The sequence below is a fragment of the Populus trichocarpa genome, chromosome 1 (assembly GCF_000002775.5).
Source record: "Populus trichocarpa isolate Nisqually-1 chromosome 1, P.trichocarpa_v4.1, whole genome shotgun sequence".
Lineage (NCBI taxonomy): Eukaryota > Viridiplantae > Streptophyta > Magnoliopsida > Malpighiales > Salicaceae > Populus > Populus trichocarpa.
In genome coordinates this window covers 49,574,769-49,592,014 of record NC_037285.2, presented here as the reverse complement: position 1 = coordinate 49,592,014, position 17,246 = coordinate 49,574,769, and the positions used below count along the sequence as shown (strand labels likewise).

General features: G+C 38.2%; 2 protein-coding genes across 7 annotated transcripts; both read left to right on the top strand.

Annotated features, from left to right (window-relative positions):
- Positions 1 to 980: 980 nt before the first annotated feature.
- LOC7471720 (receptor-like protein kinase BRI1-like 3) lies at positions 981 to 6,418 on the top strand. The gene is made up of 2 exons (XM_024590677.2): positions 981 to 1,728; positions 1,908 to 6,418. Exon 2 carries the CDS (start codon positions 2,179 to 2,181, stop codon positions 5,851 to 5,853), a length of 3,675 nt encoding a protein of 1,224 aa, XP_024446445.1. The 5' UTR covers positions 981 to 1,728; positions 1,908 to 2,178; the 3' UTR covers positions 5,854 to 6,418.
- Positions 6,419 to 10,170: 3,752 nt separating this feature from the next.
- LOC7471719 (probable WRKY transcription factor 2) lies at positions 10,171 to 15,604 on the top strand. Of its 6 annotated transcripts, XM_024585466.2 has the most exons (7): positions 10,171 to 10,646; positions 11,576 to 12,091; positions 13,140 to 13,328; positions 13,478 to 14,331; positions 14,423 to 14,581; positions 14,713 to 15,251; positions 15,351 to 15,604. In XM_024585466.2, the coding sequence occupies exons 2-7, from the start codon at positions 11,642 to 11,644 to the stop codon at positions 15,356 to 15,358; spliced, it is 2,199 nt and encodes a 732-aa protein (XP_024441234.1). In that variant the 5' UTR covers positions 10,171 to 10,646; positions 11,576 to 11,641; the 3' UTR covers positions 15,359 to 15,604. The 6 variants fall into 6 exon arrangements, with proteins under 6 accessions (XP_024441234.1, XP_002300596.2, XP_024441213.1 ...); XM_002300560.4 differs by having other exon boundaries at positions 13,502 to 14,331; positions 14,713 to 15,604; XM_024585445.2 differs by having other exon boundaries at positions 14,713 to 15,604.
- Positions 15,605 to 17,246: the final 1,642 nt, after the last annotated feature.

The window sequence follows — 17,246 nt, the reverse complement described above, 5'->3', positions numbered from 1 at the left end:
AAATATAATTCAACTTTCCAAGGAACGAATCAAGAGTAACGCCGAAGAAAAAAAGGCTGGTTCATAATTAATTAAATTAAAACTAATCGAGGAATTGTACATATATTCCCAATATATATTAACATAGATTAATTATATAAATCATGAATGGCAATGAAAATAAAGAAGGAAAACTTGACAGCTTAGATTGAGTTGCCTTTCGGGTACTCCACTACAAGTATTTCATGTCATGGGAGTTATTTTTATACTAGCGCCGGCCGGATTTGCTAACAATTGACTTGGAAAATTCTTTACTTATCGTAATAATAATAACAAGGAAGAAGAGGAGGAGAATGATATTTAGAATCTTTTTAATATTGTTGTCTGAACTGAAGTGCATGCTAGCTGGAGTTAGGAGCGCTAGCTGCTACTGCCTCTATAAGAAATTTCCCCGAGCAACAATAATGGTAATCCTAATACAAACATGTATCGGGTGCAAATTAATTTTCATGGAACGTGAAATTTGAGAGAGAGAGCAAATAGGCTGGGATTTTCTTCATCTTTTTCTTGTGTTTTGCCATACCTGCACACCTGAATATACATTCGAATCGAATATGGCGGTGAGTAAACTAAACTACATCATCATCGAAGATGATTCAGAGATGAAAAGAAAAGAGTCGTGGAGGGGCGGGGCAGTGAAGTGCCAAAAAAGGGGCAAACTTAGGGTGGTGAGCTAGCGTGTCTTATGGCATGTTAAGATGAGATACACGTTGGGGGTAAAAAGCTACAGATTTCTAGTTATTATGCACGAGTATTAGGATGTAGCTTTCTCAGTATTTTATTTAATTAAATTCGGAAAATGAAGATTTCGATACAGTAGAAGAAGTACCGTGGAGTATGAAAGATTAAAGAAAGGAAAAGAAATTGAGGTGAGAAATGGAATATATATATATATATATATATATATATATTTATATGAGGGAGAGGCGTCCAAGCAAGCCAAAAGCTCCTCCTCCTCCTCCTAGTTCCTAGAAAAGATGGAGTTTGGAAGGGAGAGAGAAGAGAGAATCAAATCCAAAGGTTTGACTGTACCCGAAAAATGAGAACAAATTTTAAAAAATAAGTGGGGGAGCAACAGATTCACATCTCCCACAATTCACTCTTCCCTTCCCTTCCCTTCCCTTCCTTCCTGTCTCTCTCTGCCCTCTCTCTCTCTCTCTCTCTCTCTCTGTTCCCTTGCCTGCCCCCAATGCACCACCATTCAACTTGTTCTCTCAAGAGACTCACTACTACTAATATTCTATTCTCCTCTCTCTCCCTCTGAAATGTGTGCGTGTGGAGATGTCACTTTACTTGGTCTTGACATCTTTTTCTTTCTTTACTTCTATGCCTATTTTCTTCTTCTCCTCCTTCTCCTAAGCCTCCACCTCTGCCTTGCACCTGGGCTGAGCAGCCTAGCACGACTGCTTGTTCTTGTTCGTGTTTCTGGCTGATTCTTGAATAATTTTGGTTTATTTAATTGGTAATGCTATTTCCAGTACTAGTTTATGTCTGTCACACGGTGGTAATGCTATCTGTCAACAAGTGACAGCCGACATTTCTTTCTTTCTGCACATCGTACCCTTCCCCTCACACACACACGCACTCTTCTGTCTTCTTCCTTAACTGATTCTCTGATTTCCTTGGACTTAATTTGTACTCTACAAGAAACCATCACATCACCTTCCCTCTGCTTCATAACTTCTCCAGGTAAATCCCCCCCCTCTTCTCTCTCTCTTTTTTAATTTTTTGATGTTATTATTATCAGTTTTTTTGGGGTAAAGGTTTGGAATTTTAGTACACTTGATTACTACCTTGATAGTGATTTCCACCATCTCTTTCTTTTCTTAATTTATTATTAATTAATACTACTTTTTTCTTTATTTCAGATTTTCAAGCAACAAGTCAAAGTTTGGAAATTTGGTGAAATATGAAACCTCAGAAGAGGATTTAATTAAGAACAGATCTCTAAATGCTTTGGGAAAGATGCTTCTTTGATTGGAAGGAAGATACAGAGAAGCTAACAGACAGAAGAAAGGAGAGATTAAGCTTTCATTTTTTCAAGATTGATTCAATTGCACCAGTAATGCAGAGAGACTAATTAAGAGGGGATATTTCAGCAAATCTGAACATCCAGATTAACCCCAAAAGAAAAAAAAAATGAAGAAACAATGGAGGATATCATCACAAAGGCCACCACACAAAGCCATGATTAGAATCTTTGGTTATGTGTTGCTGTTGCTGTTGTTATTTATGCCATCATCATCACAAACCAGAGAGTTGTCATCGCAGCAAAGTACCAATAATGAAGTTGTGGGATTATTAGCCTTCAAGAAATCCTCTGTTCAATCTGATCCAAATAATTTATTAGCCAACTGGTCTCCGAATTCTGCTACTCCATGTTCATGGTCAGGCATCTCTTGCTCTCTTGATTCCCATGTCACCACTCTCAACCTCACCAACGGTGGTCTCATTGGAACCCTAAACCTCTATAACCTAACTGGGGCCTTGCCATCTCTCAAACATCTTTATTTGCAAGGCAATTCTTTCTCTGCTTCTGATCTTTCTGCTTCCTCTTCTTGTGTTCTTGAGAGTCTTGACTTGTCTTCAAACAACATCTCGGACCCTCTTCCAAGAAAGTCCTTTTTTGAGTCTTGCAATCACCTCTCTTATGTTAATCTCTCTCATAATTCCATTCCTGGTGGTTCCCTTCGATTTAGTCCTTCCTTGCTACAGCTTGACCTCTCTCGCAATACTATTTCTGATTCTACCTGGCTGGCCTACTCTCTTTCCACCTGCCAGAACTTGAATCTTCTTAACTTCTCCGATAACAAGCTTGCTGGAAAACTTGCGGTAACTCCCTTGTCCTGCAACAGTCTATCGGTTTTAGACCTCTCATACAATCTATTATCTGGGGAGATACCACCTAATTTTGTTGCAGACTCTCCATCTCTCAAATATTTGGATCTCTCACACAACAACTTCTCTGCCAACTTCTCCAGCCTTGATTTTGGGCACTATTGCAATCTTACTTGGCTCAGTTTGTCACAAAATAGGCTCTCCGGCATTGGATTTCCATTAAGTTTGAGGAACTGTGTGCTTCTACAGACGCTTAACCTCTCCCGTAACGAGCTACAATTAAAGATTCCTGGTAACTTTTTGGGGAGTTTCACGAATCTAAGGCAGTTGTCTCTGGCTCACAATCTGTTTTATGGTGACATTCCTCTTGAGTTGGGACAGACCTGTGGAACTCTACAGGAATTGGATCTATCAGCAAACAAACTCACTGGTGGCTTGCCGCTGACTTTTGCATCGTGTTCTTCTATGCAGAGTCTGAATCTTGGCAACAATCTACTCTCCGGGGATTTCCTCACTACTGTTGTAAGCAATCTTCAAAGTCTGATATATCTGTATGTTCCATTCAACAACATTACTGGTACCGTGCCTCTGTCTCTCGCAAATTGTACTCATCTTCAAGTGCTTGACCTCAGTTCTAATGGCTTCACGGGGGATGTTCCTTCTAAGTTGTGTTCCTCCTCGAACCCAACCGCACTCCAAAAGTTACTCCTAGCTGATAATTACCTATCAGGAAAAGTTCCATCAGAGCTTGGAAGCTGCAAAAACCTGAGGAGCATTGATCTTAGTTTCAACAGCTTGAATGGACCAATTCCCTTGGAGGTTTGGACCTTGCCAAATCTTTTGGACTTGGTTATGTGGGCAAACAATCTCACTGGTGAGATCCCGGAAGGCATTTGTGTTAATGGAGGAAACCTCGAGACTTTGATTCTCAATAACAATCTCATCACAGGAAGCATTCCTCAGTCCATTGGCAATTGCACTAATATGATTTGGGTTTCCCTTTCCAGCAACCGGCTTACTGGAGAAATTCCTGCTGGCGTTGGAAATCTAGTTAATCTGGCTGTTCTCCAAATGGGTAACAATTCACTTACCGGGAAAATACCACCAGAGATTGGCAATTGTCGGAGCCTCATTTGGCTTGATTTGAACAGCAACAACCTAAGTGGTCCTCTTCCACCCGAGCTTGCAGACCAAGCTGGTCTAGTTGTTCCTGGAATTGTATCCGGGAAGCAGTTTGCATTTGTAAGAAATGAGGGTGGGACATCATGCCGAGGAGCTGGGGGACTGGTTGAATTTCAGGGGATCCGGGCAGAAAGGTTGGAAAATCTTCCTATGGTTCACTCTTGTCCAACAACAAGAATTTATTCTGGCATGACAGTTTATACATTCGTCACAAATGGCAGCATGATATTCCTTGATCTTGCCTACAATTCGTTGTCAGGAACTATCCCTCAAAATTTTGGTTCGATGAGCTATTTGCAGGTCTTGAACTTGGGGCACAATAAGCTAACCGGAAATATTCCTGATAGTTTTGGAGGTTTGAAAGCAATTGGAGTTCTGGATCTCTCACACAATGATCTCCAAGGATTTCTACCAGGGTCTTTAGGGACTCTCTCATTTCTTAGTGATCTTGATGTGTCGAACAACAACCTCACTGGTCCTATCCCTTCTGGAGGACAGCTAACTACTTTCCCCCAATCCAGGTATGAAAACAATTCTGGCCTCTGCGGTGTACCATTGCCCCCTTGTAGCTCTGGAGGTCACCCCCAAAGTTTTACCACTGGGGGAAAGAAGCAATCTGTGGAAGTAGGGGTGGTCATTGGCATCACATTTTTTGTCTTATGCCTCTTTGGTCTTACATTGGCTCTTTATCGAGTAAAGAGGTACCAGCGGAAGGAAGAACAGAGGGAGAAGTACATCGACAGCCTCCCAACTTCAGGTAGCAGCAGCTGGAAACTTTCAGGTGTTCCTGAGCCTTTGAGCATCAACATTGCCACTTTCGAGAAACCTCTAAGAAAGTTGACTTTTGCCCATCTACTTGAAGCTACGAATGGTTTCAGTGCTGATAGCTTAATAGGGTCTGGTGGATTTGGAGAGGTATACAAGGCACAACTAAAAGATGGATGTGTTGTTGCTATAAAGAAGCTGATTCATGTCACAGGTCAGGGGGACAGAGAGTTTATGGCAGAAATGGAAACTATTGGGAAGATCAAGCACCGCAACCTGGTTCCTTTGCTGGGTTACTGCAAAATTGGAGAGGAGAGGCTTCTTGTGTATGAATACATGAAATGGGGGAGTTTAGAGTCTGTTCTTCATGACAGGTCCAAAGGAGGATGCTCAAGGCTTGATTGGGCAGCAAGAAAGAAGATTGCAATAGGCTCAGCAAGAGGACTTGCTTTCCTACATCACAGCTGCATACCTCACATTATCCACCGTGACATGAAGTCTAGCAATGTTCTTTTAGATGAAAACTTTGAAGCTCGGGTTTCGGATTTTGGAATGGCAAGATTGGTGAACGCCCTTGACACACATCTTAGCGTGAGTACACTTGCAGGAACTCCAGGTTATGTGCCCCCTGAGTATTATCAGAGCTTTAGATGCACATCGAAAGGGGATGTCTACAGCTATGGTGTCATACTTCTGGAGCTCCTCTCAGGCAAGAAGCCAATAGATTCCGCTGAGTTTGGTGATGATAACAACCTTGTTGGATGGGCAAAGCAGCTATATAGAGAGAAGAGAAGCAATGGGATACTGGACCCTGAGTTAATGACACAAAAATCTGGAGAAGCTGAATTATACCAGTATTTGAGAATCGCATTCGAGTGCCTTGATGACAGGCCTTTCAGACGGCCGACCATGATACAGGTTATGGCTATGTTCAAAGAGCTTCAGGTTGACTCTGAAAGCGATATCCTAGATGGTTTCTCTTTGAAAGATGCAAGCATTGATGAATTAAGGGAGAAAGAGTCTAGCTAATGATGTTTAGCTTTTGATTGGACTATAAGGTTTTGTCTTTTGGCACCTTTGATCTGCTCTGCCTGTGATTACAGATATGGAAGTGGTCATTTGCGCTTCTGAATTGGATATGGGGTAATCCTTCAAATTTCAGCTACTGTAAATAATAGAATGCTGAAATGACACAGAGAAAGTTGCAGGAAAATGGGGAGAGAACAAACGAACGGGTCCTTCAGTTGCTCAACGATGGGAAACTAATACTTTTTGTTTCCATTGATCACCATGTATAATGCAAAAGACTTGAAACTTTGTCTCTCTTCACCATTAGCTTCTTTATTCCGTCACAGTTTTGCTAACTGATGCTTCACTATTTGTTTGTTTATTTTCCAATTATTGCTGTTTATAGGAAGCTATGATTTTAGAAATGAACACGCTGTTCTGTAAAGTTGTAGTGGTAGCATTGTTGGAAAGTAAATCACAAGTGCATTTCTTGCATTTAGTAGTGAACTTCAGTAGATGATGTGGAATGGATTAAAGCAATTGATTCAGGAATATGATGATCCACAAGCATTTCTTTTCCAGTCAACCTCTGTAACATTCCCATTAGTCTTTTGCCTTTTTCCTTTTACGTATCGTCATGAAGGCTATACCGTTTCAAGCTGCTTTAGATTTATTACACCCCCTCCAAATCAAGTTGCAACACACGCCGCCATCCATTTAACTGAAGCACCCCTGGGGAGGCAGCTAAAGATTATCCAAGTTTCTTTTTAAGAACACTGCAGAATTTTTGACATCATCTTATTGAGATTCATTCAGAATGTAAAAGGAAAGTTTAGGGAAAAAGCCAGTGGTCTTGCAGCATCATATAAATAGACCTGTGAAGACTGTGGTCATATAAATGGAATAATATATATTAATTATATTCTCGTTGTTGATTGCAACAGTTGTAAACAAGCAGCATCTCAAGTAATGGAATCTCTTGTAACAACTTGTGCTCATCTCGTTGCGCTTTCAAAGGATCCATTGGCAGTGTAAAACGGATAAATAAAGAAAGAAAAGGCAACTCTTGACAATATGGTGACATAAGCAAATGCTGGTGATTTTTGTCTGATATATGGCATCCTGTGTGTTGAGTGTTAGGCCCGTTATAATCTTTGTTTGCCTGTTTAATCAAGGAAGGTCTAGTTCTAGGTTTCTGTTTAGGAATATGAATCTTTTGAGCATCGTCAACATCTCTTTTATTTAGCCTCCAGGACTCAAAACTCTCTCATGATGTTCTTGACAGAACTCTTGTGGTTGATAAAGATGCATTTGTCAACATAAGCATGCATGTAAACAAATATTTCCTGACTCAAATTCTTCCTACCGAAAGTCCTCAGATTGCTTCTGATTTTAGGGAAGAAAACAAACCCAACGTGGCCCACCATTCCTGTTTTCTTCAATCTATTTTTATTTTATTTTATTTTAATTCCAAGATGTCATCTAGTCTCAAATCCATCCAGTAGTGGGATTGATCATGCATAACAATGTTGTTGTTTTTTAATTATTTTTTGGTTAAGGATAAGATTGTTTCTGTTCCTTCTCAATTCTCATGGCATTAGCATAGTCCCTAATGTTCTTTTTTGGTGATGCAGGGCATTACAAACCATGCATTTTACATGTAGCTATTTCAGTGAGAAGTTAAAGCAATATTACATTGAGCTCAACTGAGCAGCTCCACGCACCTGATTTGAGGCCCCTCTCTATAGTTAGCTTCCATAACATTACAGGGCATTTCCTAACCTGCATGTGACTGTGTAGATAGATACCTGCATTCAACGCATGATCTCCTGGATTACAGTGCTTCAATCGTTTTCTGTCTAATCATTCAAGTCCTTCCTGAATCACGATTGATGCCTGTAAAACATCTATGACTTGGAAAGGCCCACAGACAAGTCTAAATATTACCTCTAGTCTCAGTATGGGCCAAAACAATGCTAATCCAAGGCACACGTCTACTACATAGCAGGGCTCTTTCAGCTCTTCTAAGATGGGGTCCATATGGCCCACTGGGAACAGAATCTTGAGATTATTCAGCCATGGAATTCAGTCCAAGGAGAGGTCCCATTGACAGGAAAACTGGCTAATTCTCTGACTCAAGTTTTACCTTGAAAGAGTCCAAGATTAGCTTCCAGCGTCCCAATCCCACCCTTTTTGAGGTCCCCCACCAATAACAACTCTTTTATAATTTTCCTGGGTTTGTGACAAAAATGGAGACAAACAGGTTGTGAAAGTCACACAGCAGACAGCACCTCACTAGGCTTAAACGGTTGCTTGGTCTCTAGCATGAATCAAGGTATCTCGAGCAACAAATTCTGAAGATAAAGTACAGGGGTCCTTCGGCTTTGGAAAAAAATAGAGGTCCGTGATGAGAATATTTTCACAAACATTTCACATGTCAGAACTAAATAAGAAATAGCATATACATATATCCCTGTCATGATTTCATCTCTGATGTTGCTTCCATTTCTTAGTTTTTCTTTCTAAAAATCAGTAGCAGGCAGTAATCTCCCAAGCATGTTACAGCAGGAAAGGTGAAATTAGTCCTGCAATGGGGGTCCACTTGCCAATGGATTTGATTTGTTGAGAAAACATTGGCAGTGTAAAAAAGACAAACACTTGGTCAAAGAGCATCTTTTTGACTGGGAAGCGAGGTGAGGTGAGATGAGATGAAGGAAAGAAAGAAGTGCCCATCGGACGTCTCCTTTCCTGGATAATCCTTTCCTCATCAAAATCACAGACCAAACCAGCAAATAATACTTGTAATCAGCAAATAGAGTGAGATTGCACCATGCATGCATCAGCACTACTTCTCACTCTTAACTTGTGATTCTGAGAGTGAATGATTGAATAGAGAAAAAGGGGTGAAAGTATTCTTTTTGGTTGATAATACTGTTGCCTGCCTGCCTGCCTGCTATTAAATGATCTGACGATCATCGTTTATCACTGTCGATTAAACATGAAATAACTTTTCATTGCGTGCATTCAAAGATTTTTGGTTGAAAACTTACCACTACTAGCCGGCTAGTCGTGTGTGACATAGCGTTGGTGATCATTGCTGGGTTGTCCATGAACAGGGTAAGGTAGGTTTGAGGTTAGGAATGTTACAATTGCAGTACGTACAACTTGGTATATCTATTTCTCTTTATGATAGCTTTTGAAAGATCATATATTTTCAATACTTTTTTTTTCTTTTTCCCATGATGGTGAGGATATCTTCAAGCAATTTATAGGTTAATTAATATTATTTCTCTTAAGAAGATAATCTTAAAATTGCATCTCCAGTTTTAACTTGAAATATTTAAGATTTCAAGAATTGGGTTTTTTTTCTTAAAAAAAAAAAAAAGGGGAATAGGATGGTAGGAAGAATAGCTTTAATTACTTGATTGGTGAGTGGGCAACTCCTCACTAGATCAGATCAGATCAGACCAGACCACCAGCAATACAAAAAGAAAATTCTTTCTCCATTATTTAGCAAAGGAGGGGAGAGAGTAGGATGAGGGCGGTACTGCTGCGTTGCATTTCCACTGAAAAGATTAGGGAATTGGATCCCTTTAACAGTCAGAAGGAATATGTAAAACTCTACTATGATTTATTACTATGAAATATAAGATTAATCCTTATTATTATGAGTGTGTAAGATGGTTCCAAGAGAGTGGTTTAAAAATGGGAATTAAGCCTTTTCCGTTTGTCCCCATCCTAGACTCCATGATCCTGCATCCTTGGGGCCTCCGTTCGTTCACAAAGCAAGCAAAACTCATCAAATCCATGGTGAATGTGTTCTTGAATAAAAGTGCGAGGGATACTTCTTTTTTTTTTATTTGGTAATAATAACAACATTCGAAAAAACTAATCCAAAAACCAGAATCTAAGATCAGTTTTAACCGCGGCACCAGGAGAGGATGGACTGAATGATTAGGAGATTATTGGGTCTAAATAGAAGATTGAGTTAGTTATAACATCTTTCACTTTCATAGGAGGTAAAACACACAGGTGTTAGGCACCTACGAAATTTGACACCCCAACGTTACACATATTTGCCATTATTGAATCTTGTTTTTCCTCTTCATTTTAGCCTCAGCAACCACTCTTTAATCCCCTAATTATGCAAAATCCCGAATCCTTAATCCCCTGCAACCCTCCCTCCCTCCTCTGCACCCTGCCTTTTCAAATCCATCTCGACCACCCATCTCAAGACCTGCTTGGCAATACTGCCCTTGAGCACCCGCGTGGCACTTCCTAACTGGATCCACTGAGAAGGGCCCCACACCTTGCTGTTTATTTATTCAAGAGAGTAGTTAAAAAATGCTGGGGGAGCGAGGAAGGTTAATGTAGAAACTAGAAACAAGAAGATGAAACATGCTGTTCCATAAAGCTTTTGTTGTTTGCTTTCTTTTCCTTTTCATTCTTCAAAGATTCCATCCATTTCTGGTCCCCCACCATTCCATTTCCACAATCATCTCCTCTCCTTTTTAACCCTGTCTGTTGGTTTTTATTTTTGTTATAAAAAACCTCTTGACTGTAAATAAATAAAGGTGATTCCTTTTTGTGATTTTGGTTTTCAAAATCAATAAACATCATCATATCATTTTTGGGCTAAAACAAAAAAGTGGGTCATTTCCATTTCTATTGAATTAAACAGAGAGGTGATCAAAGGAACCGGACTTCATTCATTGAAGGGTCAGGTTGGTGGTGGTGGTGGTGAAGGTTGAGGTCTGGTGGTGGGTCTTTTTCCTAAGATATCATCATCTTAGCCTGACTCCTTAATCAATCAGGTAATCATTTTTAATCATTCTCTCTCCTTCTCTCTCTATCTCCTTTTTTTTTTTTTTTTTTTGTATCTCTCAAATTTTGAAATTCTTTTTATTATTATTATTATTGTTATTATTGTATGTCTGACATGTATATCTTCCCTGCCATTTTAAGATACTGACCTTCAGCTTCATAATTTAAATCACCTTTTTAGTCTAAATCTTGGACTTTATTTTGTGGGGTGTTTTTTTTATCTTCAGAATCTTTCTTATTTTGCGTTCTTTGGGTAATATCAAATGCCTTATTATTGTTAGATCTTGATGGGAAATATTTATGCTTGGATGTTATGTGTTTCTAAGTTTGTGAAGTTTTATCCCTTTCATTTTATTGGTTTCCTCAATAAAACATCATCAAATTAAGAACGTCGTCTTTTATCATCCATTTGTAATATTATAGAAATGGTTGCTACTTTTTGACAGCTAACAAAAATGGAAACCAGTTTGATCATCATCACTGCCCATTTGTCCATTTTGTTCATCTTTTTCCCTTCTTCTGGTAAATGCTTAGTTGGAATTGGAAATCAGGCTGAGTTGGGTTCAATTTGAATAAGTTACTGGCAAAGTTGTTACTTTATTGCCGAATCTCTTTTTGATAACTGAAAATACATTGTTTGGATGCAATTTTTGTTTTTGTGTTGCTTTCCAGTTATTGTATACTAACCTCAAGTATGTTGCAGTTTGTTGAGTGAAAGTGTTGGTTTTGTAGCTTGAGTAAAACAAGAACTCAGTTCAAAAGGGCAACCTTTTGTCGACCTTTTTTTCTACTTACATGTCCTTTGCAACTAAATTTATGGGGTTTTGTTTTCTGGCATGTTTGTGATTTGTGATTCTTTGAACTCCTGGAACTGTATTTTATTGAGCCATGTAGTAATATGTTTGCTTAAACCTTTCAGGAACTTAGCCGTCCCCAACGCCTTGGCTGATAGCTGCCTCAGACCTTGTTCCAAGGTTTTGGAAACATGGCTGGGATTGATGATAATGTTGCTATAATTGGTGACTGGGTACCTCCTAGTCCAAGCCCAAGAGCATTTTTCTCAGTAATGTTAGGTGACGATATTAACTCAAGTACAATCACAGAACCCCCTGGGGAGAATAGAACTAAAGGGCTCTTTCTGGGACAACCAGAGCAGATGACAACAGGAAATGCCGAAAAAAAAGATGGAGCACGAACTAGTGGTGCCCAGTTGACTGAATTGGGTTCATTTTCTGAGCAAAAATCAAACTCACGTGGAGGTCTCGTTGAAAGAATGGCAGCCAGAGCTGGATTTAATGCTCCAAGGTTGAATACAGAAAGTATCAGGTCTGCTGAAACTTCACTGAACCCTGAGATTAGGTCTCCTTATTTGACAATACCACCTGGTCTCAGCCCGACAACCTTGCTGGAATCTCCAGTTTTCCTTTCAAACTTGGTAAGTTTTAGAATCTCGAAATTCTTGCATGCTGTTTGGTTGGCTCTTGGCCTTCAAGAGAAGTATTGTTGCCACCTTTGAGAAAAATGGAATCTGAGGAGACAGTGACAAGCTCTCAAGATTTGCAATCAATGCATTATTCAAGTTAGATCAGAATAACAAAGAACTGAATCCAATAACATAACTTATTAAATGCCAGATTGTTGCGCTAAGGCATTAATTCTGGTTAAGCTTTGATCAATATGAGCTCAATTAAATATAAGTACGACTTCTACTTTTGATTTCTGTATTTATTGCCCAAATACAATGTCCTCATTCTGGGGTGGTTGCTTTCTTCTTTTCCCTTTTCTTCACATCTTGACGGATTAGGACCCTGATTTGTTACTTAAGATTATTGGTTGCTCGTTTAAATTTTAAGAAATCACTGGAAGATGTTTAGCTTTTTCTAATAATTAATAATTTTAGCTCATCTTCATATTTCTCTGTTTATTCAAGCATGATCTCATCATGTTTGATGGAATTTTGGGAAACAGATAATTTGGCATGTGATGACTGAATCTTGTCACACTGAAATTACATACAACGAATCTGGATTATGTGAAAGCTTGGATATAGATATCAATGTTTAAGTCAAATGCGAAAGTTTTAATTTTGTGCTGCAGCTCAAAAACTATGTAGGCCCTACCTTGCAAGTACCCATTTATCATGATGTTGTTGCTGTAAATCACTGTCTTTTGCTTGGACATGCATATTAAATGTCTTTTGATTTGGAAATAGGTTGACAAGCTATGGATTAAATATCTGTACACCAGAACATGTCTGGAGTAGCCACAGAAAAACCTTGATAAAACATGCTTTTTTGATATTTCTGAGTTCAAATTACTCAGTTCAAGGCTGTTCTATCTGGCAATGACCATTGTTTGAGGGTCACTCAGTAGCATCTTAAATCTCTAAATTTTTTCTCTTGCCAAGATCAACGCTATATTACATTAATAGTACACTGAAAGTTAAAACATTTTTTTATGAGTTCTTCTGCCTCGCTCCTCAGGCTCAGCCATCTCCAACTACTGGAAAGTTTTCATTTTTTCCAAATGGTAGCAGTAAGAACTCCACAGCGGGCTCCAAACTTCCTGACAATAGTAAAGAAACTTTCTTCGAAGACATCAATTCATCTTCGTTCGCATTCAAGCCTATGGGAGAATCGGGCTCTTCATTTTTCCTTGGTGGAACAAGCAAGGTAATTACACTTGGCAGTCTTGCCTTTTGACTATTTGTTTGGACGGAAAAAAAAAAACAGCACTCCAAGCGTGAGACTTAGAAGGGAGTGGATATAAATAGGTAAATAATATGTCTATCTTAGGGTTAAAATTTGCCTTCTTCATACAGATAACTTCAGCCACTTTTCTACAGCAATCCTTTCCCAGTATGGATGTTTCTGTTCACTCTGAAAATGCTCTTCAGTCACATGATGTTGCACCCGCCAAAGTTCAGTCTGAGAGTAGAAACTCCCTTCATTTTCCAGCAGAATTCTTCAAATTGACAACTGAAAAGGATAATGGAGGAAATACCGTAGCAGATCAGAGGACTTTTGATACTGTTGGTGGCAATGCTGAGCATTCTTCTCCTCTTGATGAGCAACAAGATGAAGAAGGAGATCAAAGAGCCAGTGGAGATTCAATGGCTGCTGGTGGCACGCCATCTGACAAGGGATATAATTTTAGAAAATATGGACAAAAACAAGTAAAAGGAAGTGAATATCCACGGAGTTATTACAAGTGCACTCATCCAAATTGCTCAGTTAAGAAGAAAGTGGAACGTTCTCTCGAGGGCCATATAACAGAGATCATATACAAGGGGGCACACAGCCATCCCAAGCCGCTACCCAACCGGAGGTCAGCTGTTGGATCACTGGATACACAACTGGACATTCCTGAACAAGTTGTTCCACAGATTGGTTCTGTTAATGATTCGGCTTGGGCAGGTACACAAAAGGGAATTGCTGCAGGGACTTCTGATTGGAGGCGTGACAATGTCGAGGTTACATCTTCAGCATCTGGGGGCCCAGGCCCTGAATTTGGGAATCCATCCTCCTCGGTACAGGCTCAGAGTGGAACTCCCTTTGAGTCAGCTGATGCCATTGATGCCTCATCTACCTTTTCAAATGATGAAGATGATGATCGGGCTACACATGGCAGTGTAGGTTACGATGGTGAAGGAGAAGAATCTGAGTCGAAGAGAAGGTTACCACTCCATCTCTTTGTTTTTCCATGCATGCACCTCTCATGACTTTATTATCAGCACAAGATTTACTGATGTTGTTTGACATCTCAGGAAAATTGAAACATATGCAACTGAAATGAGTGGAGCCACCAGAGCTATTCGTGAGCCTAGAGTTGTGGTCCAGACAACCAGTGAGGTGGATATCCTTGATGATGGATATCGCTGGCGAAAGTATGGGCAGAAAGTTGTGAAAGGAAATCCAAATCCTAGGTTGTTAAATCAACATTGGTCTCTTGTTCAAACTCCCCGCCCACAAATAATAATAATCCTTTTTTCTTGTGCAGTAGGCAAAAAATCAATTGTTCACAATTTGAAATTGATAATCGGGTGATTTTTTGCAGGAGTTATTACAAGTGTACTAGTGCAGGCTGCACGGTTAGAAAGCATGTGGAGAGGGCATCACATGATCTCAAGTCAGTGATCACTACGTATGAGGGGAAGCACAATCATGATGTTCCTGCTGCTCGCAATAGCAGCCATGTGAACTCTGGCACCTCCAATGCCACCCCAGGCCAAGCTGCTGTTGCTGTTCAAACCCATGTTCACAGACATGAGTCATCACAGGTTCACAACAGCATGGCTAGGTTTGAGCGGCCTCCTGCATTTGGATCCTTCAGCCTGCCTGGAAGGCAGCAGCTGGGGCCTTCGCCTGGCTTCTCATTTGGAATGAATCAACCTGGCTTGGCCAATCTTGCAATGGCTGGCTTAGGTCAGGGCCAACCAAAGATGCCTGTTATGCCCATTCATCCATACTTGGCGCAGCAACATCCTGGGAACGAAATGGGGTTCATGATGCCGAAAGAAGAACCAAAGGTGGGGCCTGTGACAGAACCTAGTCTGAACCTCTCCAACAATCGAACACTGTATCAGCAAATCATGAGTAGGCTGCCTCTTGGGCCTCAGATGTAAAGTTTTCCATTTCCTTGTATTCTCAAACGTTTATTTATTGTTGTTATAATTATTTTACTTTTGTTGCAAGGAAAATAGAAGGGCAAAAACCATTCGTTCTCTTTTTCCTCTTGATGTGGTGCTCTCATATATGCATAGAAGCAAGAGCAATATTTTCCGAGGAGGAAGCGCTGCTTGAGGTGTATTAAATTAGTGTGTTTAGGGTTTAGGGAATTTGATCTTTCTTATATCTGTGTTGTACTCTGTGCCATTTCAACATAAAACTGTGTCCCTTGGTTGGGATTGCAATACATGATACTAACAGAGGAGGAGGTTGGAGTTTCACATTGTGAAATTATTATTTTAGTTTTAGTGAAAAAAATATAAGATGTTTTGTTACTTAGAGTGGTTTCATAGTTTTTTCTAGAGTTCTATTCAACATTACACATTACATTAGAATTATTCGGGGGGTGAATCTTTTTTAACTTTTGCAGTTAAAATATATTTTTACCTTTGAAGTCAACAAAACTCACAAATGATTATTTAGTTCTCTCAAAATTTTTAAAAAGTCAAAATATTTATTTACTTCTCAAGTAAAAAAAAATACAATTTCAGCTGGATCAAGGATTTTTTTTTTTCACTTATTAGAATAAGTAAAAATACATATTTATCCGAAAAAAACAAAAATCAAGGCATAAGTATGTGGCTTTTTGTGTTCTTTCATGATGTTTTTTTCTTCTTTTTTTAATGTATTTCTCATTTAAAAAAATATTTAAAAAAATTTGTTGGTGTGTGATGAAGACGTGCCGGTATATGGGTAGGGTATGTGTTTTTTGGTCTCTATTTTTTTATTTATTGTTTATTTTTGTTTCTAGTTCTTTAATAAAAAAAATTATGTTTTCAATTTTATTCTTCAATTAAAATTTATATTATTTTTAATTTAGCCTTTATTATCTTGATTTTTTTTTCTGTTAAAGTTTTTTTCTTTTTAATTTAATCCTTCAATTTAATTTTTTTAATCACTCTAATTTATTTTTTATTTTGATTTTCATCTTCATTTTTTTAATCACAATTTGTTGTGTAATTGATTCTTTTCAAGTTTTATCTTTCAGCGTTTGATTTGTTGGGGAAATGGGTTTTTCAGTTTTTTCTAATGAAACCGGTAAAGAGTTTGAAAAGTTCATACGGTTTGAGATTTTTTTTTCTCATTTTCTTTTATGATTTTATTATTCTATATTATTTTAAAAAAACTAGTTAAATGGTTGTCTACTATTTCTTTTGTATCGATTTATCCCTATCTCATGTCCTATATCATGGGTTTTTCTAGTTTTTTTTTAATTGAGTTTTTTTTTAAAAAAGTATTTTTTTTTTGTATTTTTTTTTGAAGAGATCTTTACACACACACAAATGAGCTTTGTTTTATAAAATACTATTTATGATATGCTTGGCTTTGCTTAATATATTTTTTATTTAATATTTGTTTTTATTTCTGTTATTTTTTATTAATTTTAATAAATAAATTCAATAAACACAAATAAAAAAACTTTTTATTTTGCAAGATCAAATATTTTGACATACATTCATCTCTTAATTTTTTTTTAATTTTTATTTATTTATTGTTAATATTTTTTTGTTTATTTACATAAATAATTATTAATTTAATTAATTAAATACTTGAATAAATTTTGTAATTTATATTTTAAATTTTGTTTACGTAAAATAACCAACAAACCCAATTTTATTTTATTTTATTTTAAAAAAAGATTACGCCCCGAAACGGAGCAAAAAAAAGCGTATTGTGTTGGTGGTAAATTATGAGTGTCATGTAATAGTGGGGGCAAGCGGATTTCATCCATAGCATGGACTTCCACTAGCAGGGCAGGAGTTGAACCACAAGGTTAAGGATCCAATTGCATTTTTTGAAACCAAATAGTATGAAATTGACATTAAACAGTCTATTGCCCTAAATAGAAATTGAGACAACAAA